The sequence below is a fragment of the Cetorhinus maximus genome, chromosome 21 (assembly GCF_964194155.1).
Source record: "Cetorhinus maximus chromosome 21, sCetMax3.hap1.1, whole genome shotgun sequence".
NCBI lineage: Eukaryota > Metazoa > Chordata > Chondrichthyes > Lamniformes > Cetorhinidae > Cetorhinus > Cetorhinus maximus.
In genome coordinates, this window is record NC_135899.1 from 17,433,466 (window position 1) to 17,460,444 (window position 26,979).

The 26,979-nt window shown below is 45.2% G+C and overlaps 1 protein-coding gene across 1 annotated transcript; it reads right to left on the reverse strand.

Annotated features, from left to right (window-relative positions):
* Positions 1–432: 432 nt before the first annotated feature.
* LOC144695709 (zinc-binding protein A33-like) lies at positions 433–25,228 on the reverse strand. The gene is made up of 6 exons (XM_078566665.1): positions 24,776–25,228; positions 24,590–24,685; positions 24,263–24,496; positions 23,167–23,189; positions 19,205–19,323; positions 433–1,342 (listed from the first exon to the last, which is right to left on the reverse strand). The coding sequence occupies exons 1-6, from the start codon at positions 25,181–25,183 to the stop codon at positions 792–794; spliced, it is 1,431 nt and encodes a 476-aa protein (XP_078422791.1). The 5' UTR covers positions 25,184–25,228; the 3' UTR covers positions 433–791.
* Positions 25,229–26,979: the final 1,751 nt, after the last annotated feature.

Below are 26,979 nucleotides of genomic sequence, written 5' to 3' on the forward strand. Positions count from 1 at the left end.
CAGTTTTATCGCGATTACAAGAAACAAACCAATTAGAGATTAATATAAACAGAAAATAATGGAAATACTCAGCAGGCCAGGCAGCATGATAACGGCACTTGCTCACTGTCTGAGCCCAAATTAAAGACAGATGAGTATCACAGCAGCAGCTGGACTTCCACCTCCCCTCCTACCGAAAGGAAATATCAGACTCACCGCTGAAAACCATGACAGCCGAAATGTCCATGACCGTGAAGAAGGGAGAGAATTCGGGAGGTTTGGGGGTGGAAATCTTGAAGCTGCTCATGCAGGAATAACACTAACTCCTGGGAATTTATCCGAAGCGGGGAGCTTGTTATTTCCCCCACTTCACTTCCTCTCCCTCTTGTGCTTTACTCTCTCTCCCACCCTCTGGAGAAATTATTTCCTGGACCACCCCTGGAAAGACTCCCCGGACCCCAGTTTGAGAATCACTGAACTGATTCATCTCAAACAAGCTGATGTCCCACCACCTTCCGCCTGTGGAGCAACATTACAGGCAGGAAGGTCACCGGGTTCCTGCAGTTCACAGCTCATTCTACCCAGTAAGTTCCTCTCCACAATTGAGCTTCTATTTGTTTCTTCTCTCCCCCTCCTTCTTTCCCCCAGCCCTACAGAGGTCCTCGCTGATCTTTCAGTTCCCAGTTCCCACACAGGGTTTATACCCGGAATGTTAACCTGGCTTCTCTCTCCACCTGTGACTGAGACCCACACCCATCAGTTTACAGCTGGCAGGAGGCAGGGAGACGGTGTGAAATTATGGGATGGATCTGTTAGTGACCTTGAATCCCGCAGATTCTCAGCGGGGCCGAGTTTTTCCCGCCGTCATTCCGTCCCGGGTGGAAGAAGGGAAAGATTCTCCCAGTGAAAGTGTGGGTGAAAGTGTGGAGATGGGACATGTTGTCCGCATTGTAAAATGACACCTGTCCACCCTCATAGTCCAGGAAAACCCCGATCTTCCGGGGATTCACACTCAGGGTGAGGGGGGTCAGTGAGGGGGAGGTGGCGGCTAAATAACCAAATCCGGGAAACAGCCCCACAACCCACAATCCGGACTCGGGGATCAGGGAGATTCCCCCTTTCCTCTTCACAGACTCTCGGGCCACTCCGAGCCACCACAGAGTCTCCTCCCCCACCCCCACCTCCCAGTAATGTCTCCCTGATGTGAATCCCTCTGATCCCAGGACACATTCCCAGGGATCAAACCTCTCCGGGGTGTCAGGGAGCGGCTGCCGTTTGTCTCCGAGTCTCACACTGGTCCGGTCCTCAGACAGGATGAGCCGGGGATTCGCTGTGTTCAGATCCAGAGTCAGAGAGGCTGGAGCTGGGGGAAAGTTAAAATAACACAGTCAATGATTTAGAGAGAGGGGCTGGGGAGGGGGAGAGAGTGTGAGGAAGGAGCCCGGAGGGAGAGAGGGGGAGAGGAAGTGGAAGAGAGAGAGAGAGAGAGGGAGAGAGAGAGGCGGGGGGAGAGAGGGGGAAACGGAGCTGCAAAGAGATGGAGGGAGGCCGGGAGGTGAAGTTGAGGGGAGAAAATGGCAGCAGAGGAGGGAGCAGGAACGTGGAGAGGGAGAGTGTGGGTGGACTGATGGAGAGGAAGAGGTGGGAGAGAGTGAGAGCAGGAGGGTTTGAGAACATGGGAGCAGGAGAGAGAGAGAGACCAGCATGACAGAGATTGGTAGAGTGGGTAAGGAAGAGAGGGTGGAGTACAGAGAGCAGGGGGTTGGTAGGAAGTGTGTGGGGATGTGAGAGTGAGATGAAGGGGTAGAGAGCGCAGTGGGGCAGGGAGAGTGCGAGGGTGAAAGTGAGATGGAGGGGTCGAGAGTGCAGGGTGGCTGGAAGAGTGTGATGGTGTGAGAGGGAGAACGAGATGGAGGGGTAGAGAGTGCAGGGGGCAGGGAGAGTGTCAAAGCGTGAGAGAGAGAGTGAGCAAGAACAGGAGGGTGAACGCAAATCGGGGCCAGAGACAAAAGAGAGAAGGGGAGGGGTGCAAGTGTGGGAGAGAGAATGTGAAGGTCTCAGAGAGAGTGGGAGACTGCTGAGAATGTGAAGGAAATCAGAAATGGGAGGGGTGAAAGTGCAGAAGAGGAAAGGGAGAGCGTGGGAGGAGGGGAGGGCGTGGGAGAGGTATAGCGAAATGATGAGGAAAGGGGGACGAAGGGGAAGGAGAGAGAGTGTCTGGGTCGGTGGAAGAGAGGGCGAAATGGGTCTGACAGGGACAATGGGTGGGGAATGGAGGTAGAAGGCGGGAGGGACTAATATTAGATCGAGCAGGAGCATTGTTGAGAGGGTGAGTGCATGGCAGGAAGAGGGGGAGTGTGTGTGGAAGGGGAGAGAGAAAGATTGTGGGAAGGGCAGAGCTAAGAAACAGAGCAGAAGTTAAAGAGGAAAAGAGAAAGGGAGAGTGGGAGGTGAGTGTGAGAGTGTGGGGACAAGGGGAGTGAGAAAGTGTGGGTGGAGAGAAGGATGGGGGAGAAGAGGGAGAGCGTAAGGAGGGGAGATCATGAGCGACAGGGTGTGGAAAGAGATAGTGACGCAGGGAGAGAGAGAGTATGAGAGAGGGAAGAGAGATTGTGAGGAGAGCGGGAAGGGGAAAGACAAGGTTGGGGAGAAAGTGGGAGGAAACAGTAGGCTGGAGAGAAAGAGAGCTGGAGAGAGTAGGCGGGGAGTGATATTTCTGTGAAACAGGTATGAAAATGTCATCACACAGGTGGTATAAAATCTGATCCTGTAAGGTACCAAAGAAAATTAAATTACAAGAACACTATGATTAGGAGCAGGGGTAGGCCATTCGGTCCCTCAAGTCTGCTCGACCATTCGACGAGATAATGGCTGATCTGATTGGATATATTCAATGACCCAGCCTCCACTGCTCGCCGGGGAAGAGAATTCCAAACACTAACCACCCTCTGACAGAAAACAAATTCTCCTCATCTCAGTCTTAAATGGGAGACTCCTAATTTTAAAACTGTCCCCTATTTCCAGATGCCTCTCCAAGGTAAATGTCCTCTTGGCATCCACCTTGTCAAATCCCCTCAGCGTCTTACACGTTTCAGTAAGATCACCTCTCATTCTACTAAACTCCAATGAGTAAAGGCCAAACCTGTTCAACCTTTTATCATAAGATAATCCATTCATCCCAAAAATCAGTCAAGCGAACCTTCTCTGAACTGCTTCTTATGTAACTATCTCATTTCTTAAGTAAGGAGATCAAAATGGTACACAGACTTCAGATGCAGTCTCACTAAGACCCTGTACAGCTGTAGCAACAATTGCATACTTTAATACTCGATTCCTCTTGCAATAAACATGAACGTTGCATTTACCTTCCTAATCACTTGCTGTACCTGCAATTAATTTTTGTGATTCATGTTCCAGAATGCCCAGATCCCTCTCTACTGTAGAGTTCTGCTGTCTCCCTTGGTACATTGCTAGGCCAGACCCTAAAATTTGTTACAGTCCCAGGCAAGACCCTCAAATTTAGTTATGATCTGCTTCATGACCATTAACATTTTTCTGTTCGTAGACCAAATTTGAAATCCCAGTTGCTTACTAAGAGGATAAATCCAGAAGATTCCATGTTTTGAAACAAACAGACGAATTTTACTAACCAAGAGTCAACAATGCAAACAGATAATATTATCTCTTATATTCTAACATAAAGAATTAACATGAGGTAAACATTAATAAACAGGAAAATTGCGGTCGAACACACCACAAACCACATGTTTAATGACAGACACAAGCAAGGCAAATCACATGAACCTGCTCAGAATCTGCCCAAATGTCAATTATCACCATTAAAAAACCCCCGGAATAATGGAGGATCAAAGGATAAATATCAACAAGGAACTGCAACACAATATTTTTAGTTAAAAAAAAAGTACAAGAGAAATTAATGGGACTTAAAGGAGATAAATCCCCTGGACCTGATGATCTACATCCCAGAATGTTGAATGAGGTGGCTGTAGAGAAAGTCGGTGCATTGGTGGTCAACTTTCAAAATATGAGACACTCTGGAAATGTTCCTGCAGATTGGAAGGTGGCAAATGTAATCCCACTATTTAAGAAATGAGGAAGAGAGAAAACAGGGAATTACAGACCTGTTAGCCTAACATCAGTCGTAGGGGCAATGCTAGAGCCTAAAATAAAGGATGTGATAACAGGACACTTAGAAATAATGGGAAGCTTGGGCAGAAACAACATGGACTTTATGAAAGGGAAATCACGTTTAACAAACCCCTGTTGGAGTTTTTGGAGGATGTAACTAGGAGAATAGGGAAGGGGTAACTGGAGGATGTCGTTTATTCAGGTTTTCAGAAAGCTTTAGATAAGGTCCCACACCAGAGGTTTGCAAACAAAATCAGAGCAAATGCAATTTGGTGGAATTTACTGGCATGGACTGAGAACTGGTTTATGAACAGAAAACACAGAGTAGAAATAAATTGGTCATTTTCAGGTGAACAGGCTGTGACTAGTGGGGTATCGCAAGGGTCAGTGCTTGGGCCCCAGATATTCACTATCCATATCAATGATTTGGATGTTGGGATTAAATGTAATATTTCCAAGTTTGCAGATGGAAGTGTCAGTTGTGAACAGGATGCAGAGATGATTGAAGGAGATTTGGAGAGGCTCAGTGAGTGGGCGGAACTGTGGCAGATGGAATTCAAGGTGGAGAAACGTGAGGATATCCACTTTTGTGGGAAAAACCGAAATGTAGGGTACTTCTTAAATGGAGAGAGGCTGGGAAATGTTCAGCGTAAAAGGAATTTATGTGTCCATGTTCATGAGTCACTGAAAGTCGGTACAGCAAGGAATTTAGAAGGCAAATGCTATATTGGCCTTTATTGCAAGATGATTTGGGTACAGGAGTAAAGGTGTCTTACCATAATTATATATAGCCTTGGTGAGACTGCATCTGGACTATTATGTGCAGCTTTGGTCTCCGAACATGAGGAAAGGTATATTTGCCATAGACTGAGTGTAATGAAGGTTCACAAATAAATTCCTGGAATGGAGGGATTGTCCTGAAGATGCTGAAAATTTGGATTTATTTTAAAGTGCCAGCTAGGACCAGCATCTAGGTTGCCAAAGCATACACAGACAATCACAGTCTTACATGAAAGCTAAAAACTTGTACAAAGGGCTCAGCTGTAAATTTGCAATTAGGAAATTGGAACACACAAGGGCAGGGACTCAGAATGACTCGATCAAGACATAGGGAAGGACATTTAACACCGTCTGATAGCCTCGAACCACACCCAGTCCTCAGCCCCCGTAAACCTTTTGTCTAGAACAAACACACATTCTTTGTTGTCTCCCAAAAGGACAATGCCCAGTCTCTGCACTGCAATTACTGTACAAGAACACAATGATCAGATTATTGTGCTGTGGCATTTGTCTAACTAACACCATTAAGTTGTAACTGGCAGTAAAAAATATAGTAACTGTGCTCATTTGAACCTCGGTGGAGAAGCGCCTGGATTGCCCAGCGTTTGCTGCCCACATGTGTAAGAAAGGAACCACTTGAATATCGCATCTGGACTCCAAGTGTTGAAATTTTGTAGTAGAGTATTCCTCGGACCTTTCAGTCCTGTGAGCAAAGAATAAATAGATGGGTCCTTTGCTCTCTGGACTTTAGAAAAAGGAAAGGTGATCTCATTCAAACATACAAAATTCTGACAGGACTTGTAAGGATAAATGCAGCAAGGATGTTTCCCTGGTTGCGGTGGTGGGGCAGTCGAGAACCAGGGGACACAGTTTCAGATTAAGGGGCAGGTCATTTAAGACCAAGATGAGGAGGAATTTCTTCACTCAGAGGGTGATGAATCTTTAGAAGATTCTGTCCCAGACGGCTGTGGAGGCTCAGTTATTGAGTATGCGCAAGACTGAGATGGATAGTTTTCTACATATTAAAAACATCAATGGATATGGGGATAGTGCAGCAAAATGGTGTTGAAGTAGATCAGCAGCCATGATTTCATTGAATGCCAGAGTGGGCTGGAAGGGCTGGACGATCTACTCCTGCCAAGAGCAGTTCTACTCCAGTATCTTGAAAGGGTTAAACAATTTTAGTTAGGATTTCCTGTTAGTAACAATAAAATATAGAAAATCAGAACGGGAGAATAGCAGCCGTGTTTTAGACAGAATAAGAAAGGAGATGGGCAAGGCAGGAGAACAAAGAACAAGGCCAGGGAGTGAGTGGGTGTTGAAGTCAGGGGGCACAGACTCCTGCATAATCAGCAGGAGATGGTGGTCTTGCGAGGATGAGAACAATGTCAAGTGTCTGTACACACGGGAAATAAGTGACAAAAGCCGAAGGCCTCTTTAAGCATCTGATTGTGAATTGACAAGATTAGATTACGAGTCTGTGACTAATTGTGTATAAAAAGATTTCGCTGTAATCTGCACAGATCGGTCAAGGACTGCCCAAGGCAGTCTCTCCCTGCGTACGCTTGAATCACTAATGAAAGATCTGGCCTGTACCTGAGTCTCTGGTAGTTTGTAAGGCAAATTATAACCTGCTGACAGCAGTTCTACTCCAGCACCTCAACACAGGCACGGTCCCAGCTCCTCAGCTGAGCTGCTGCGCCAACTGCTGCTCCCAACTCTTTAATCTAAAAACAACTGAACACAAGCGGTAGTTCGCTGACCTTTGAATTCACCTGTTAACCCATATCTCCTAGCAGGGTTCAGCCCCCTGCCCTGAGACAGGATCTGAATGTATCAACCCTTGGGACATTCTGAACCTTAAATGTTACGATCTCCAGACAACACAAAGGTTATTCCCACAGGTGTGAACTTACAATCGCTCCACACCAAAAATACACAGTCAGAACTCCAACAATATAGGTTTAATCATCCTCTCTATTAAAATAATACATTGCCTTGATATTCTTCCTGCCAAGTGGACAAGTTCATGTATTTGGACATTATAATCCACCCACTAATTTAACTATCAATTAACCTATCTAAATCCTTTTGTAGACTCTTCATGTGCTCCTAACAAGTTAAATTCCTAATATCTTTGAGTCATAAACAAATTTAACTACCATACATTTGGTCCCTTCATCCAAGTCATTGATATAGATTGTAAATAGTTGAGTTCCCAGCGCTCATCCCTGTGTCACTCCACTAGTTACAGCTCAGCAACCCAAACACAGGAGCGGGATTGGGAGAGAGAGAGAAAAAAAACGTGTGAATATAGAGAGGGGAGAGGGAGGGGGAGGGGAGGGAGAAAGGGTGATGAAGGAGTGAGAGATTGGGAGGGGTGGGGGTGTGGTCAGTGAGTGATCAGAGTGGAGCCAGAGTTAGCTGGAGGGGACAGTGACAATGGTGGAAGGGGAGGGCTGAGATGGTGGAAGGGGGAGGGGAGAGAGGTTGGTAGGTGGAGCGGAGAGAGAGCCTGAGAAAGGGAGGGGAGAAAGAAAGCTGGAGGGAAAGGAGGGGGGATTGCGAGGGACAGTGTGCAGGACGGGGAGGACAGGGAGAGTATGGGACCGAGATGAGGCAGGAAGTGCGGAATGGGGAGAGAAGACAGACTGGAGGGAAGTGAGTGAGAGAGGGGATGGACGTGGAGTGGAGCATGTGTAGGAATGGGCGGAGGGAGAGAACAGAGGGCACGGGAAGGGAGGTGGGGGGGAGCAGGGGACCAGGAAAGTGAGATGAGAGAGAAAGCAGGTGCGGAAGGAGGGTTGTGAGGAAAATGTGCAGGGGGGTGCAGAGAGGCAGAGGGAGCAAGAAAGTTAGGAAGAGAGGACTGGGAGGGAAGAGGGAGTGCGTGGTGAGTATAGAGGGTGGAGGAGAGCAGAGACGCGGGAAGAGCAAGTGCAGATTTGGGTGGGTGATATTGGGGAAACAGTGGGTAGGTGAGCGTAGAGTGTGACGGGGCCAGGCAGCAGTGGGAGGGGGGTGGGCATTGTGTCATACAGTGTGGACAGAAGCATTGAGGAGCTGAGAAAAACACTGTTGCCTCCCCAATCTCCATATTGTAAACAGGAAAATAAATGTGCTCAGCTTTTCACTGCCGCCCACATCCATGTCCAGGAAACCCAAGGCTCAGGGCTTGAGTCTCAGGACATCCCAATTTTTGGATAGAGTCCTAAAACAGCACCAACATTAGCAGATAGATGTGGCCTAACACCTGTTTTCGGGACTGCCCTAGTCCCTTAAAGACATCCCAGACCAATTATGAGTTGTACTAGAAGACGGAATCTTCTCGCGCAGAAGGAGACCATTCAGCCCATCGTACTTGTGCAGGCTGTCCAATTTAATCTTCTAGTCCAGCTTTTTGTCCGGATCCCTGTGTATTAGTCCTTTTGAGAACATGTTCAATTCATTTTTGAAAGTTCCTATGAAATCCACATTTTCAGACAATGAATTGCAGATGATGAACATAGTCTGTGAGATTTCATTTTTGCTCGTTACCCCTCTAATTCTTTTGGTGGTTATTTTAAATCTTAGCCTTTAGTTACAGACACACTTACCAGAGTAAACAGATTCTCCTGACCTGCTCAATAAAACCCTCATAATTCAAATTCCTGCATTAAATCTCCCTTTAAACTTCTCTGTTATAGGGAGAGCATTGCCAGCTTAACCAACTACCCTGTAAACTGAAGACCCTCATCAGTGCTATTGTGCTGATAAGTCTCCCCTGTACCCTCTCCAATGACTTGACATCCTTCCTAGGGTGTGGTGTCCAGAAAAGCAGAAATTACTCCTCCAGAGGCCTATTTGACGTGCTCATCGGTGAAAACAGTGCACCTGAAACTGCTCCTTTCTATACCTGTGCACTTGCACATGAGGGACAAGTTCACTATCCTGATTTCCTAATCCAGAAGGCGATCAAGAGTCAACAACAGATGCTCCAAGGTGACATGGAGACACAGGGGGAGGGGGTGAAATTTGTCATGGACGGTTGTGTGACACGGACAGCACTGAAGTAGCAGTTCGGTACACATTCCTCTCAATATCTGTTGCCATTAACTCCGATGGAGATTGATATTGAGCACGATGTGAACTGAGTTACTGATTTACTGTCTGATTTTCACATATTGCGTTACCATCCAAACAAGGTTTACTCTTTCTGAAACTCTTATTGAACTGTTTAAAAATAAAGACAGTTTTAACTAAACAGGGGCACACACAGACATTTCAGGACATGTCATTGAGGTGGTGGCTCACCAACAGACACTCCGTCTACAGCAACTTTCATAGACAATGGCCTCTCTGGATATGTGTGAATAGCTTTCTTCCTGCCTTATCAAGATACAGATATTACATCCATAGCTGGCATACACCCGGAGATATCCCCTGCTGAGAGCAGGAAATGACCACATGCAGGTTGAGGGATTAATAAGGCATGAAACACAATTGGATGACCCGAATCAAGGTAGTAACTTATATATCGAGGGACCAGGGTCAGAAAGGGATATAAAACCACAGCCACAAGGACAGTGTTGCTGCAGCCAGGAAAGCGAGACGTGGTCAGTCACAGGAAGTCATGCTGAAGAAGTCATTCAGCAGACTGACCACGTGGGAACGGGCTCCGACAAGCGGATCTCACTGAACAACTGGTGTTGGAAGTGTATATTATTGCATGGTTGGTTATTAAAGGTTATGAGGGGTTGTTTAGGTTGGGCCTGTAGACATCAGATCTCAGGGTTGGGAGGGCATGTGGAAGTGGAACGAAGAGAGGTTCAAGGGTGACAGAGGGGAGTGGAAAGTTGATATTGGGAGGGTCAATGTGATGGGGTTAGTTGGTGGGGGGCAGGGGGGAGGGTAGAAGTTGGCGGATGAAGTTTAGATGGTGACGCACACCATTTTTCAAATCTGACGTTGACCACGCAGTTAGTTAGTAAGTAAGAAGCCCTGAAGTGGGAGGAAGGTCTTTTCGGGGGGTGGTGGTGGAGGGTATTAAAGGAAGTATCTCGGCGATTGCCGGGCAGGATCCTCAGGGATAAGGGATACCCCGAGCAAAAATGGCTGATGATGCCAGTTCACCACCCGCAGAGTACTGCTGAGGAGATACAATGATGGCTATACCCCTTCCAGGTCCCTGACTGAGCAAGTGATTGAGCTCCTAAAGATGAGGTTCAGATGTTTGGATGGCTCAGGCAGTGCTTTCCCATACTGAGAATGTCTCAGATCATCATTGTCTGCTGCACCCTGCACAGCCTCGTGATACAAAAGGGGGACATGTTGCATGGGCGAGACATGGGGAAGCAAGATGTCTGCTCCAATGAGAAGGACAATGAAGGGGATGGGAGGGGCAGGATGTGGCCGAACCACATGCAGAGGCTATTGCTGGAATATGATGCGGTAGACAGGCTCATACCAATCTGATAGTTACCGGAATCAATTTGTTGAACTATTTGGTTTTCTATCCTTTGCAGAGTGGAAGGCCCCAGCACCTTCTTGTTTACTGACCTTCGGTTTCTCAAATGTACCTTTATTTTTGAGAGCAGAATTAAATTGCAGTAGTGTCATATTTCCTGCTGTTGGTTTGAGCCTTGCATGTGCCCAACTATAATAAAATGCTGAACCCTGGCGCCAAATGCGCTTATTAGGATCTGCACCGTCTCCTGCAACCTCAGGCACTTGTTAGTAGAATTGTGATTTCAGCAATGCACTGACAAAGTCCTGAACACGACAGATTGGAAGGAATGTCAAATCTAAACTTTCAGCGATGCACTATCCTGATTGGGCATTCTGAATACACTTGTGTGTCACTGACTGAAAGCTGATGCATTGATCCCAAGTGAAGCCCTAGATGGGTCCATTATTAAAGAAGTTCAAGGCGGGGGTGACCTTCAATGCCACCAGCATTGGATTCCCTCCAAGCCCTTGTGGCCGCAGCTCGTTGTGGAGAAGCTGGCAGATAGATCCTGGGATCTACGAAGCCGCCTCCGGCATTGCCTTTCACCCATTTGTAGATAAGAGCACCGCCTGTGATACACCTGTGGTCAGGCCAATGGCCGCCATCTTGACTTCCCTGAGGCCGGCTCTTGCTAACCCTGACACCTGCTCTCAAAGGGGAGCCGACCGAGCAGAGAGCTCTTTCAAGCTGAAACAGCCGGGGAGGAGCAACCTGAGAACGTTTGACCCCTATAAATCGCTGCTCCATGCATATTGATGAGAGATTATCATGTTCCTGCCCCACCATGGTCACCACTCACACATCATAATTGCATATCTGTTGACATATTTATCACGCTAATAAGTTCAGAGGTTACTTTGTAGTCCACTCACTGAGTGCCTCACCTGCACTATGCTTTGCTAAGGTGCAAAGCCCCATCACCCACCAGTCACAGAGACACCTACAAATCTCAGTCTCAGATGGGCCTTAGCTTTAGTGGAAGACCGTGATCTGTCATTGTGGCACCCACAGCCAAGGTAAACTTCTTTCCTGCATGCACCCCACACAGGACAGTTGGAGCTGCTGACCCTTCACATGGATCTCCTCACAGTCCTCAGCACAGGTCCAATCTACACTGCCTCTCCTCATGCTCTAAACAAGCAATGATCCTTCAATGATGTCCAAAGCACTTTGGTTAGACACATGGCAGCATGATATCATCCCTATAACAGAAGCTTGGCTTACGGAGGGGCAAAAATTGCAAATTCCCATCCCTGCATATAGAGTTTTCAGGCAGGGTAGAAAGGGGGAGCAAAAAGGTGGGGGTGTAGCATTATCGGTTCAAGAATCAATGACAGCTGAAAGGAAGGATGACATCCAAAATGAAGCATCAAATGAGGCCCTATGGGTGGAGCTCAGAAATACAAAAGGGGCAGGCACACAACTAGGAGTGCACTCAGGCCCCCAAATAGTGGAAGGGGGCAAATATGTGGGCAAATTTCTGAGTGCAAAAACAATAGGACAGCAATATTTGGAGACTTTAGCTACCCTAATATGAATTCGGATGTGACCAGTGTGACCACAGGAGGCACAAAATTCTTGAACTGCATTCAAGAGAACTTTCTTAAAGCACGTAACTAGGCCAACGAGTGGGGGTGCAATTCTAGATTTATTCTTAGGAAATGAACCCGGGCAAGTGGATGAAGTAGCAGTGGGTGACCATTTTGGAGATACTGACCATAAGCCCATTAGATTTAACACCATTATGGAAAAGGGCAAATAGAAAGCAGGAATAAAAGTTCTAAATTGGTGGAAGACAAATTTGACAAAGCTGAGAGGTTAACTGGCGAAAGTGGACTGGGTAGAGTCATTAGAGGGGAAAATGTTGTCAAATCAGTGGGAATTATTCAAAAGCAAGGTTCTACGGGCACAGTGAAGACATGTCCACGTAAAAAAAGGGTAATACTGACAAATCTAGAGCCCCCTGGTTATCCAGAAGCAGACAGGTCAAAATAAAGCAAAAAAAGGCTCATGGCAGTCACAAAAAGCCTAATATTGTAGCAAGTCTAGAGGAGTATAGAAAGTACAGGGGTGAAGTAAATATGTAAATTACGAAAGCAAAGTGAGGATTTGCAAAAATATTGGCAAGTAAAATCATATAAAACCCTAAGGTGTTTTGCCAGTACATTAAGAGCAAAAGAATAACTAAAGGAGGGGTAGGGCCTATCAGAGATGTACATGGTAACCTGTGCATTGATACTGAGGATGTGGGCAGGGTTCTCAATGTGTACTTTGTCTCACTCTTCACCAAAGAGAGGGATGATGCTACATTCTAATTCAAGAGGAGGAGTGTGAAATATTAGATAAAATAAGTATAGTGAGAGAGGAAGTAATGGAGGAACTGACAACCTTGAAGGTGGATATATAACCAGAACCACATGGATTGTATCCCGGGTTGTTAAAAGAAGCCAGGGAGGAAATAATGGCTGCCCTGAGGATTATTTTCCAATACTCCCTAGAGACAGGTGAGGTGCCAGATGACTGGAGGTCTGCGAACATTGTACCATTATTTGAAAAGGTTGTGAGGCATTGGCCAGAAAATGATAGGCTGGTCAGCCTGAGTTCAGTTGTGGGCAAATTATTGGAATCAATTCTGAGAGGCAGGATTAAGTGTCCCTTAGAAAGGCATTGATTGATCAGGGATAGCCAGCATGGTTGTGTAGGGGAAGATCATGTCTTACTTAATCGAAATTTTTGAGGAACCAACAAGGAGGATGGATGAGGGTAGTGGAGCAGATGTTGTCTACATGGATTTTAGTGAGGCATTTGACAAGGTCCCACTTCACAGACTGGTCAGGAAAGTGAGATCACATGGGGCACAGGGAAGGTGGCGAGTTGGATCAAAAATTGGCTCAGCAACAGGAAATAAAAGGTCATGGTCGATAGATAATCTTGCAAATGGAAAATGGTTTCCAGTGGTGTTTGACAGGGCTCAGTGTTGGAGCCCTTGCTTCTTGTTGCATATATTCATGGTTTGGACGTAAATGTGGGAGGTATGATTGGGAAATTTGCTGATGACACAAACATTTTCCATGTAGTTGGAAGTGAAGAGGTTAGCTGTTATCCCCAGGATGATATCAATGGTTTTGTTGAGAGGGTAAATTGAATTCAATCCGGATAAGTGTGAGTGATGCATTTGGGGTGGGGCTGAGGAAGTGAGAGACGTTAGTGTGCATGCGCATATCCTGGAAGGCGGCAGTACAGGTGGGTACAGTGGTCAAGAAACCATATGGAATGCTTTTGTTTATTGGATGAGGTATTGAAGTCCAAGGCAAGGACATTGTAATGGAACTGTATCAGATGCTGGTTACCACAGGGCACAGGCGTAAGGTGATTGATAAAAGTATTAGAGGGGAAATGAGCAAAATATTTTTCACCCAGAGGGTGATGGGCATCTGGAAGTCTTGGCCTGGTTGGTGATTTAGGCTGAAATGCTCAACTCATTTGAAAGATAACTGCATCTGCACCTGAAGTGCTGTATCCTGCACAGCTATGTACCAGGAGCTGGAAATTGGGATTAAAATGAGAGGCTAGTTTATTTGTTCTTTGGCTGGCGCAGGCACAATGGGCTGAATGGCCTCTTACTGTGCCATAACTTTTCTATCATTCAATGGTTGCAAACCTTTTATGTGAGGCCTACTGCCACCCTTGATAATGGAGATAAAGTAGACGAGCAGGCCACCAAAATCTCCACGTGCAGTCTGACAAAGGATTTAGGCAAATGCACAAACATCTCTTCAATCTTACACCCAAATCCCTCTTGCAGTCACGAATAATGTGCAGCCTGTGGTTTTCTACTGTTAAGAAGACAGTGTAGAGCTTCAGTCTCTTAGCTTTGAAACTGCATCCGTGCCACTCACATAGCAGATTTAACTCTGATTGAGTACTCGTGGCAACCACCACATCTCACATCAGGGCAACAGCTGCAGGTGAAACAATGACCTAGATGATCCATCTTGGTCTCCTTCCAACATCGCCAATGACGTAAATGCCAGTCTTTAGCTGATGCAACTGACTCCACATGATCACAAGTAATGGATGAACTCACTGGATACAGCAAAGGCAATAACAACATCCCAGCTGTAGTACTGAAGATTTTATCTTCAAAATTAGTGACACCCATAGCCAAGTTGTTCCAGTCGAGTTACAACACAGGCATCTGTCCGACAATGTGGGAAATTGCCCAAGTATATCCTGTCCATAAAAAGCAGGACAAATGCAATGTGGACAATCACCGATCCAACAGCCTACTCTCAATCTTCAGGCAAGTGGTAGAATGTGATGTTGACAATGACATCAAGTGGCACTTACACAGCAATAAAATGCTTATAATCCTCTGTTTGCGTTCCACCAGAGCCACTTGACATCGAATCAGTTTGATAAAAATGAAATAAAGATGGGCAGGTGATGTGTTGCAGTTGCAGCAGGTGGGGACCGGACGCTACCCGTCTGATTTACGGCAACCACATCTGCAGTAAGTGTCTGCAGCTTGAGGAACCTCAGGTCCGAGCTGATCCACTGGAATCCGTGATTTGGACAGTGCAATGCATTGGAGAGGGGTAAAGATACCAGCACATTTTGTTCCAGGAGGCAATGACATCCTTAGGTATTTCCGATTTGTTTAGTGGTCAGAGAAAGGGAAGAAAATCAGGTAAGAAAGCCCAGCTCTTGCAATTGTCTAACTGGTTGAAAGCCCTTGCACCTTATGTGGACGACAGCATAAATGCAGGGAGGATGGGCAAACTGACTATGGCACAGTGGTGCAGGAAGCTATCCCAATGCCAAAAGGAATGTCATTGTAGTAGGGGACAGGTAAGTTAGGGGGATAGAAAATCTTCACTTCAGGCAAGTGCATGCATTCCAAAGGCTGTTTTGCCTGTCCTGTTCCAGAGTCAAAATAATCCTCTCAGGGCTGGTGAGGAACTTGGAGTGGGAGGAAAAGCATCCAGTTCTTATAGTCCCTGTGGATATCCATATTGGTAGGACTAAGAAAGAGGTTCTACTGAGAGAGTATGTGCAGTTAGGCACTAAATTCAAAGGTAATAATCTCTGCCTGAGGCCTCAGCTCATTGGCATGGAGTGAATACGATCAGAGAGATGAATGTGTGGCTCAAAGATTGGTGTTGGAAAAATGTGTTTCAATTCATGGGGCACTGGCAGCAACGCTTGGGAAAAAGGGAGCTATACTATTAGAATGGCCTTCACTTGAACCATGCTGGAACCCGTGTCCTGGCAAATTGTATGACTACGGCTGTGGAGAGGACTTTAACCTAAAGAGTGGGGCGGGGGGGAGGAAGTGTTCATGTGCGGTGAGCTTTTGAACATTGAAGAAAAAGGACAAGGCAATAGTGCAGGATAGAATTGCAGGTAATGATAAACAGAGTGCAACAGGAAGCGATAAAGCTTACAAACATAAGAGTATACCAGCCAATAAGGTCAGGGTAGGGGAAAATTGTCCAAAGACCAAAATAACAGCTCCTTATCAGAATGCACACAGAATTCGTATCAAGATGCATGAATTGATAGCACAATAGAAATAAATTATTATATGATGGCCTTTACTGAGATATGGCTGCAGAGTGTCCACAGCTGGGACCTGAATATTCAAGGGTATGTGACATTTTGGAAGGGCAGGAGGAAAGGAAAAGGAGATCGGGTAGCTCTGTTAATAAGGAACGTGATCAGTACAGTTGTGAGAAAGTATTTTGTTTTTGAGGATCAAAAGGTTGTAACAATTTGGGTGGAGATAAGAAACACCAAGGGAAAGAAATCATTAATGGGAGTGGTTTATATGCCTCCTGAAAGTAGCTAAGCTGTAGGACAGAGTGTAACTCAAAAAATAATGGGAGCTTGTAAGAAGGATACTGCAATAACTGTAGGCGGTTGTAATTTTCATACAGTTTGGTTGAATCAGATTGGAAAAGGAAGACTGAGGAATGAGTTTGTAGATTGTATTTGGGACAGATTCTTTGAACAATATGCTCCTGAACCAACCAGGGAACAGGCTATTTTACACCTGGTAATATCCAACGAGACAGGATTAATAAATGACCTCATGGTAAAAGATCCTCTAGTTAAGAGAAATCACAATAACATAGAATTTCACATTCAGTTTGAGGATGGGCAATTTATGTCTGAAACTCATGCCTTAAACTTAAATGCAGGCAATTACAAGGGTATGAAGACAGTGTTGGCTAAAATGGGCAGGGAAAATAGATTAAAGGCAAGTTGGTAGAGAAGCAGTGGCAGACATTTAAGGGGATATTTCATAACTCTCAACAAAAATACATTCCATTGAGAAAGAAAGGCTCAACAAACAGAGTGTACCATTTGTGGCTGACTTAGCAAGGTGATGGTAGCATCAAATTGAGATAAAAGATGTACAATGCTGCAATGATTAGTGGTAGGCCAGAAAATTTGGAAAATTTTAGAAACCAGCAAAGATTGACTAAAAAACTGAGGGAGAAATTGGAGTATGAGAGGAAACTTGCAAAAAACCTAAAGACAGACAGTAAAAGCTTCTCCACATACATAAAAAAGAGTAGCGATAGTGAGTGTGGGCCCCTTAGAGGGTGAGACTGGGGAATCGATAATGGGAAACCAGGAAATGGCAGATGCATTGAACAAGTATTCTTCATAGTAGAAGGCACAAGAAGCATCCCAAGAATAGTAGGGGAACAAAGGCAAAAAGGAGAGAGGAATTTGAAACAATCAAGATCACTAGAGAAAAAGTAGGAGGAAAATAATGGGACTAAAGGCTGACAAGAAACTTGGACCTGATGACTTGCATAGTTGGGTTTGTGAGGCAGTGACTGCAGAGATAATGGATTCACTGTTTGCAAACTTCCAAAATTCTCTCGTCTCTGGGAAGGTCACAATGGACTGGCAAGCCATGAATGTAACACCACTGTTCAAGAAAGGAGGGAGACAGAAATCAGTGAACTATAGGCTAGTTAATCTAATATCTGTCATTGGGAAAATGCAGGAAACCATTATTTAAAAGTTAGTAGCAGGATATTTAGAAATCATTACATTATTAGGCAGAGTCAACATAGTTTTGTGAAAGGGAAATCATGTTTGAAAAATTTATTAGAGCACTTTAATGATGCAACAAGCAGGATGGATAATTGGGAACCAGTAGATGTAGTGTATTTTGATTTCCAAATGGCATTAGATAAAGTATCAATAAAAATTTACTGCAGAAGATAAGTGTTAGGGATGATACAATCGCATTGATAGAGGATTGGATAATGAGCAGGTACAGAGATTCAGGATGAATGGTTCATTTTCAATTTGGCAAACTGTAACTGGTGGAGTGCCCCTAGAATCAATGCTTGGGCCTCAACTAATTACAGTTTATAGACAAGACATATCAAAAGGACTGACTATATTTCAGCCAAATTTGCTGATGATGCAATAGGTAGGAATGCTAGTTGTGATGATGGATCAAAATTGTCTGCAAAGGAATATGGAAAGATGAAATAAGTGGGAAAAATTGGCAGCTGGAGTATAATGTGGGAAAATGTAAGGTAGTCCACTTTGTCAGTAAGAAGTAAAAAATAGAATATTATTTAAATGGAGAGAAGTTGCAGAACGCTGGAGTACAGGGGTATCTTATATATTAATTACAAAGGTGAGCACAAAAACAGAAGTATTAGGAGCAGGAGTAAGCCATTCAATAAGATTGTGGTTGATCTAATTGTGGCATCAGCTCCACTTTCCTTCTACCTCCCCATGCAGGTACAGAAAGTAATTAGGAAGCAAATGGAATGTAGGCCTTAATTGAAAGGGAGATGGAGTCTAATAGTGGGGAACTCTTGATATAGTGGCACAGGTCAATGGTGAGAGTAACAGTACAGTTTGGGTGTCGGTTAACTCAGCTGGCTGGACGGCTGGTTTGTGATGCAGACTGATGCAACAGTACAATTCCTGTACTGGCTGAGGTCATCCATGAAGGCCCTGCCTTCTCAACCTCACCCCACACCCGAGGCGTGGTGACCCTGAGGTTAAACTCACCACCAGTCATCTCTCTCTAATGAGAGCACAGCCAATGGTCCTCTGGGACTATGGTGACTTTCACTTCACAGTTTTCGTTAACTTACTTAAGGGAGTTATATTTATGTCTTAGAAGCAGTTCAGGGAAGGTTGGCTAGGCTGATTCCTGGGAGGAAGGAGTTGTTTGATGATGAAAGGTTGAACAGTTTAAGCGTATACTCTTGAAGTTTAGAAAAATGAGAGGTGATCTTATTGAAATATCTGTGATTCTGAGGGAGCTTGATAGGGCAGATAGTGGGAGGATGGTTCCTCTTGTGGGGGTATCTAGAAGCAGTGGATCTAGTTTAAAAATCAGGGGTCTGTCTCCCTTTTAAAATAGAGATGAGAAGGAATTTCTTCTCTTCGAGGGATGTTACTTTTTGGAATTCTGTTCCACAGACTGCAATGGAGACGAGGCTGTTGTATAGACTCAGGGCTGAATTAGACAGATTTTTGAGCGACAGTGGAACTAAGGGCTATAGGGAACAGGAAAAAAGGGCAGTTAAAGCCACAGTTAGATGAGTCATGATCTTATCGAATGGTGGAACAGGTTTAATGGGCCAAATGGCTCCTGCTGCTCCTATTTCTTATGATCTTATGATGATAATACGACCACAACCCCTCACTGGAGGGACATTGGATTTCCTGTTTCCCCCACATCCCTGGAACTTTGGAACCCATTTAGTTCCTTCACAACTTGAATTATAGTTAGGAAAATTAATATAAAAGTTTTACCAGGGTTAATGGAATTGATCATTTCCCTCCAAGCTGTGTACTGTAAAGGTCCTTTGAACTTTCTGAAAGACAGGGCCGCAGCATCTGCTACTGAGAATATCTGATTCTTATCACTAATCCTGTAAATATTAAAGAATTGATAGTATAAATTCATTCCATTTGAGCATTTTAGACATGATTTAAATGGTACACCAACATTCATATCTTTCAGCATTTTTCATATTAGAACAAATGTGATAGAAAGTAAAATTTGTCTCTATAACTGAGTAAAAGATAACTTTGAAATGCAAGGGCAGAGGATGGAAACACTCACGTCCTGCAAAAGGCCCACAGCCTGATAACAAATTAGTTGCCAGTATATCACAAATCACAGGAGAAGGTAAACATTTAGCCTGTCCACTTGCTCTATTACAAACAAAGCCTGTAGAATAAAAGCAAAGGCTGAAAACATGAACCCAACTCTCCAAGACACCTGCGCTCCTCTATTTCTGGCCAATTGAATATCCCTGATTTTAATCGGTCCACCATTGGCAGCTGGACCTTCATATGCCGAGGCCCTGAGCTCTGAAATTCCTTCCCTAAACCTTTCTGCCTCTCTACTTCTCTTTCTTCCTTTAAGATGTTTTAAAACGTCCGTCATCTTTGGTATTAATATCTCCTTGTGGCTTGGTGCCAATATTGCTTTATATCTTAAAACACGTTTCTGCTGTTGCGTTGATATTTTTTTCATTCATTCATGGGATGTGGGCTTCACTGGATAACCCAGCATTTATTGCCCATCCCTAACTGCCCCTTTAGAAGGTGGTCGTGAGCTACCTTCTTGAACCCCTGCAGTCCAAGTTGTCTAGATACACCCATAGTGCTGTAAGGGAGAGCGTTCCAGGAATTTGACCCAGTGACAGTGAAGGAACTATGATATAGTTCCAAGTCAGGATGGTGAGTGGCTTGGAGGGGAGCTTCCAATTAGTGGTGCTCCCACACATCTGCCCGTGTCTTTCTAGATGGTAGCAGTCGTAGATTTGGAAGGTTTTTGGCTAAGGAGGCATGGTGAGTTCCTTCAGTGTATCTAATAGATGGTACGCACTGCTGCCACTGTGCATTGGTGGTGGAGAGAGTTAATGATTGTGGATGGGGTGTCAGTCAAGTGGGCTGAATTGTCCTGGATGATATCAAACTTTTTGAATGTTATTGGAGCCATACTCATCCAGGCAAGTGGAAAGTATTCATCATGCTCTTCACATGTGGCTTGTAGGTGATGGGCAGGCTGCGTTACTCATCGCAGGATTCCTAGCCTCTGACTTGTGCTTGTAACCATTGTATTTATATACCTAGTCCAGTTCAGTTTGTGCTTAATGGTTCAATGGTAACCCTCAGGATGTTGATAGTGGGGGATTCAGTAATGGTGATAGCAAGCAATGGAATATCAAGGGGCGATGGTTAGATTCTCTCATGTTGGCGATAGCCATTGCCTGGCACTTGTGTGGGGAAAATGTTACTTGCCAGTTGTCAGCCCAAGCCTGGATATTGTTTAGGTCTTGCTGAATTTGGACATGGACTGCTTCAGGATCTGAGGAGTCACAAATGGTGCTGAACATCGTTCAATCATCAGAGAACATCCCCACTTCTGACCTTATGATGGAAGGAAGGTCAATGATGAAGCAGTTGATGATGGTTGGGCATAAGACTATGCCCTGAAGAATTCCTGCAGTGATGTCCTGGAACTGAGATAATTGACCTCCAACAACCACGACCATCTTCTTTCGTGATAGTTATGACTCCAAACAGTGAAGAGTTTTCCTCCGAATACTATTGACTCCAGTTTTGCTAGGGTTCCTTGATGCCACACTCGGTCAAATGATGTAATGTTCAGTCACTCTCACCTCACCTCTGGAGTTCAGCTCTACTGTCCATGCTTGAACCAAGACTGTAATGAGGTCAGGAGCTGAGTAACCCTGGGAGAACGCAGACTGAGTGTCAGAGAGAAGGTTATTGCTTAGTAAGTGCCACTTGATAGCAATGTTGAAGACCCCTTCCCTCACTTCACTGATGATCAAGAGTAGACCTACAGGGCAGTGCTGGGCCAGGTTAGATTTGTCCTGCTTTTTGTGTACATGATATACCTGGGCAATTTTCCACATTGCCGAGTACATGCCAGTGTTATAGTTGTCCTGGAACAGCTTGGCTAGGGGTGCAATATGTCCCGGAGCACAAGCCTTTAGTACTATTGCCAGAATATTGTCAAGCCCCATAGCCTTTGCAGTATCCAGTGCCTTCAGCCATTTCTTCATATCATGTGGAGTGAATCAAATTGGCTGAAGACAGGCATCTGTGATGCTGCGGACTTCTGGAGAAGGGCAAGCTGGGTCATCCACTGGGCACATCTGGCTGAAGATGGTTGCAAATACTTCAGACTTAATCTTTTGCACTGATGTGCAGGGCTCCCCATCATTGAGGGTGGGGGTATTTTGGACCCTTCTCCTTACGTTAGTCGATTAATTGTCCACCGCCATGCAACGCTGGATGTAGCAGGACTGCAGAGCTTTGATCTGATCCGTTGGTTGTGGGATCGCTTATCTCTGTCTATTCATTGCTGCTTACGCTATTTGACATGCAAGGAGCTCTGAGTTGTAGCTTCACCATGTTGACACCTTTTTAGGCATGCATGGTGCTGCTCTTGGCATGCCCTCCTGCGCTCTTCATTGAACCAGGGTTAATTCCTTGGCTTGGTGATGATAGTCGAGTGCAGGGTATGCTGAGCCATGAGGTCGCAGAGTGTGGCTGAGTACAAATCTGCTGCTGCTGATGGCCAACAGTGCCTCATGGATGCCCAGTTTTGAATGAGGGTATCCTCAATGTGAAGGCAGGAGTTCATCTCCATAACAACTGTGTGATGGTCACTCCTACTGCTGCAGTCATGGACAGATGCATGTGCGGTAGGCAGATTGTTGAGGATGAGGTCACGTATGTTTTCACCCTCTTGTTGGTTCCCTCACCACCTGCCACATACCCAGTCTAGCAGCTATGGCCTTTGGGATATAGCCAGCTCGGCCAGTAGTTGCGCTTTTAAAAAAAAATCATTCATGAGATGTGGGCATCGCTGTCTAGGCCAACATTTACTGCCCATCACTAATTGCCCTTGAAAAGTTGGTGGTGAGCTGCCTTCTTGAACTTCTGCAGCCCATGTAGTGTGGGTACACCCACAGTGCTGTAAGGGAGGGAGTTGCATTAACGAGTCACTCTTGGTGATGGTCATTGATGTGCCCCATCCAGTGTATATCCTGCACCCTTGCAACTCTCAGTGCTTCCTCCAAGTGGCGTTTAACATGGAGGAGTACTGATTCATCAGCTGAGGAGTGGGTGGGGCGGTTCGCAAATGGGTTGGTACGTGGTCATCAGCAGGATGTTTCCTTGCCCATATTTCACCCGATGCCATGAAACTTCATCGGGTCCCGAGTCGATGTTAAGTACTCCCAAGGCAACTCCCTCCAAACTTTATACCACAGTGCCGCCACCTCTGCTGGGTCTGTCTTGTCGGTGTTAAGGATACAGGTCAAGGTTCTATACTGGAATCAAAATAAAACCCGTTCCCACTTTAACATGTGACTGTCTCGGTTTGGTCAGGAGCCTTGCAGGGACATGGATGGTGTGGCTCTCTCAGGGTCAGTCGGATGGTCACAGCCGCACGAACAGCAGTCTGCAGCCTGCAAGTGAGTACTTCAGGACTGCATGGCATCTTGTAATTTAATACAATCATGTAGACCAGTTATAAGAAATCTAATTTAATATCTGCAATAAAACATGTCATCATAGCAAAACACTAGAACTTAAACCATAAGCAGAGTTATTGTCGCCTGATGAACGGCACTTTAATGTTGCGATGGTAACTAGAAAAGAAATTCATAACAAAACCTTTGAGTTATTTTACCAAATTGTGCAGAGTTTCAGTAGAGAGCATGTCCTACCTTCTCTTCCGACAAGCTTCCTCCTGAAATAAATGAATCACGAACAGTGAGGAGCATTGTAACAGAATTAGAAACATAGAAAGTTTACGGCACAAAAAGAGGCCAGTCGGCCCATCCTGTCTGCGCCAGATGAAAAACAAGCCACCCAGCCTCATCGCACTTTGCATCATTTGATCCACAGCCCTGCAGGTTACAGCACTTGATGTTACTATCCAGACAGCTTCTAAATGAGTTGAGGGTTTCTGCCTCTACTAATCTTACAAGCAGTGACTTCCAGATCCCACAACCTTCTGGGTGTAATTTTTTTTCCTCATATTCCCTCTTATCTTTCTATGCACTTTAAATCTGTGCCCCCTCGTCACTCACCTCTCTGGTAAGTAAACAAGCCCTTCCCCACCAACTCTATCAGGCCCCTCACAATTCAGTACATCTCAAATCTCCTCACAGCCTCCTCTGTCCCAGGGAGAACAGCCACAGCCTTTCCATTCGTTCCTCATAGCTGCAATTTTCTAGTCTTGGTAACATCCTTGTAAATCTCCTCTGTACCCTCTCTAATTCAATTACACCCTTTCTGTCATGAGGTAACCAGAATTGCACACATTTCGTGAGGACATAAACAGGGCAGCTGGTGAAACTCAAAGCATGTTAGATTAAACACGGGAGTGTAAAGTGATGCATTTTGGACGGAAGGTTGTGGAGAGTCAAATAAACTGGAACTCAACATCAGTCCCGCTCACAGACACAGTGACTCTCACACACCGCACCAGACAGACCCACACACTCACAACATGAACTGTAGCTGGATTACAATGGGCGGTCCAGGAGAAAATTAAACTTGGCAACACGGAAATAATCACAAAGCAAGTGTGAAGATCAAGAGGACTCATTCTCTGGAGGTTACAGGTATTCTCGGGAATCTGCAGACAATGTGGAAGCCGATTATTTCGGGGATACCGCAGAACTGCCACGAAACAGACGGAAATTTGTTTAACTCAGTTTTTATTTATTCAGTAAATTCTATATTTATTCCACAGGTATCAGTTACTTTGTCACTGTGTGAAGTTTCATTGAACTGACCCGCAATATATTCCCTCACCTTTAAAAATATCAACTCGTCCTTTTGCTCCATCTGTTTCTGCAACTTTGAGAGCTTCTCCTCAATAGAATTTAAATTCTCCTCAATCTCTCGAAGGTTTTTCTCCATTATTTCTAGAATCCTCTCCTCTTCTTCCCTGAGATCTCTGAGTAGTCGCTGCTCTTTCTCAGTGAGAATCTGGTGCATTTTAGTGAACTCGGATGTGATGTGGGTCTGCAGACTGCTCGACTGTTCCTACCAAATGAAATGTGAAACATAATTAATGTCCCGCGATAAAGGGAGCAAAACTGACCGAGATCCCAGAAAACCAGAACAGGGAGACCTTACCCTGACTTCGGAAATCTTCCGCTTCTGTTTCTGTTCCGTTTCTCGAACCGCTGATTTCTTCTGTGTGAGAGAATCTAAGGAAGGTTTCAGCTTATCCTGGGATTGGGAGAGAAAATCACAGAATTGAAGTTTTCGACCATGAAAATGTGATAAAACTATCAGCTTAGAAAATATATCCCCTTTTACCTTGTAGATTTCAACAGCTTCTATAATTGGTAGGAAGCCGTGCTCTCTGTGTTCCCGCGAATCTCTACAAATCACACAGATCAATTTCTTGTCAGTTTCACAAAACAGCTTCAGTTCTTCCTGATGTTCCTCACAGTGAAGTTTACTTTTCTTCTCTTTCGGATCCAGCTTTAATTTTCGAGCTTTCTCGGCCAGATTCGCTAAGGCCCGATTTGCCCTGAGGCTTCTTTCCGGAAACTCCTCTCTACATTCCGGGCAGGAGTTTATCTCCTTTTCCCAACACTGGGTGATACAGGAGCAGCAGAAGTTATGTCCACAGTCCAGTGAAACCGGATCAGTGAAGAAATCAAGACAAATGGGACAAATTGCCTCCTCGGTCAAACTCTGGACCTGTTCTCTGGAAGCCATGTTCACACTCAGCACTTCCTGATTCAAACCACTTTCAGTTTCGATGTTGCTGCCGCTCACCCTCAGTTCAGCTTTTTCCCTATAAAGTTCACTGCGATCCTCAGGGAATTATTATTCCATCGTGGTCTATGTCCTTGCAACTTTCACACAGGAGAGTAAAAATAACACGCCTAGTCTAAAGGGGGAAAAGCAAAGTTAAAGCACGGAGGGGAATAATTGAAACCTGTCGAGGGCGGTCTGGGCTCCAATGGATAGTTGACAGTGGAGAGAGGGAGAGGGAGGGAGAGATCGGCGAGATCGAGATTCCATTGCACTTTTCTCCAGTCTGAACTCGCTGCCGATTACAAACCCTCTGGTGAAACAAGGTGTGAGATCCAGATCCTTAAAAGGCGTTCCTGATTGCAGTCGCTCACACTTAGGCAAAAAGTACCATAACTTCAAGAAAGCATTTCGAGTGATAGATACAGAGAATTTAGAGGGTTCGACCTGTCAAGTTACTTTATATTTTCTAAAAGAAAATTTTGCGTTTTAATAGCGCCTTTCGCAGCCGCTGGACGTCCCAGCGCGCTTTGAAACAGAGGAAGTACTTTAGAACTGGTGTCACGTTGGAAAATACATCAGTCAACATGAGAACAAGTCTGAGTTCTGTCCCGAAGCATCTGGAGTGAGACTCGATCCCACCACTTTCTGATTCAGAGCTAAAAAAAATACCAACGAGCCACAGCTGACAGATGGCACTAAAACGAGACTTTTGTTCATCTGTTTCTGGAATGTTCCTTTGCAGGAGTGTGGAGAAATGAAGCCGTGGATTTACTGGCGAGGGCGTCTCCTCCCAGGTAACTCTGTGGCACAGGCCCCTTTGCTTCATGGATCCTTCCCAGGGACACCTCAACCGATGCAGGAAAGCTTTAGCCTGACATATTTCCCCCAATATTGGGAATAATTTCTCCATATGGCGATTGGTCACAATGTGAAACTCGCTGCCACATGATGTGGCTAAGGTCGAGAGCATTAATCCATTGACAAGGAGGCTTGAAATCCAAGATGTTTCTATGCAGAATGTATTTGGAGTTTCTTTGTAAATGCTTGAGAAAATAAGATTTAAATTCGGAAATAGAAAAAAAAATATTCAAACTCCGCCTCGGGGATTTTGAGCTCTGTGCATTCATGTCTCAGGCAGTGCTGCCCTCCCAGTCCCTGATAAAGAGGAAGGACATCACAGAGTGTGGGGACAGGGCTGTGGGACAGGCCAATTGAAAATGGGAGGGGATCAAACGGCATCCAATTGGGAATGAAGAGCTTCCCCCGGCACTCGTGCTACGGCAGCAAGGTAAACAACAGGCTATTGAAGTTTTGAGATACATCAGGATTATAAACAGCGTTAAAATTTGACCGAGGCCATTCAGGAGTGAAATGTTGAAGCAACCTTTCGCCTCCAAGAGTCGGGGAAATATGGAATTGTCTCTCCACTAAGGGGGAATATTGGGAATAATGTAATTTTCCAGGGTATCAAAACATACAGAGCTGAGGCGGATAAATGGAGTTGAGGGACATGTCAGTCATATCTAATCGAAAGGTGGAAGGGATTCAGGCGGCTGAACGTTCCAATCCTGTTCCTCTCTCCCTCCGACAGTCTGAGACCTTCCAATGAGATATTCAAGTGGGAGTTTCGGATCCCACGGTAAAGTGGAGCAGGGGAGTTCTCCCGGTGTCCTGGACAACATTCCTCTCTCAACCAACACCACCAAGGACGATTAACCCGTAATTCATCCAATTTCCTTTCTGTAGGGTCGTGC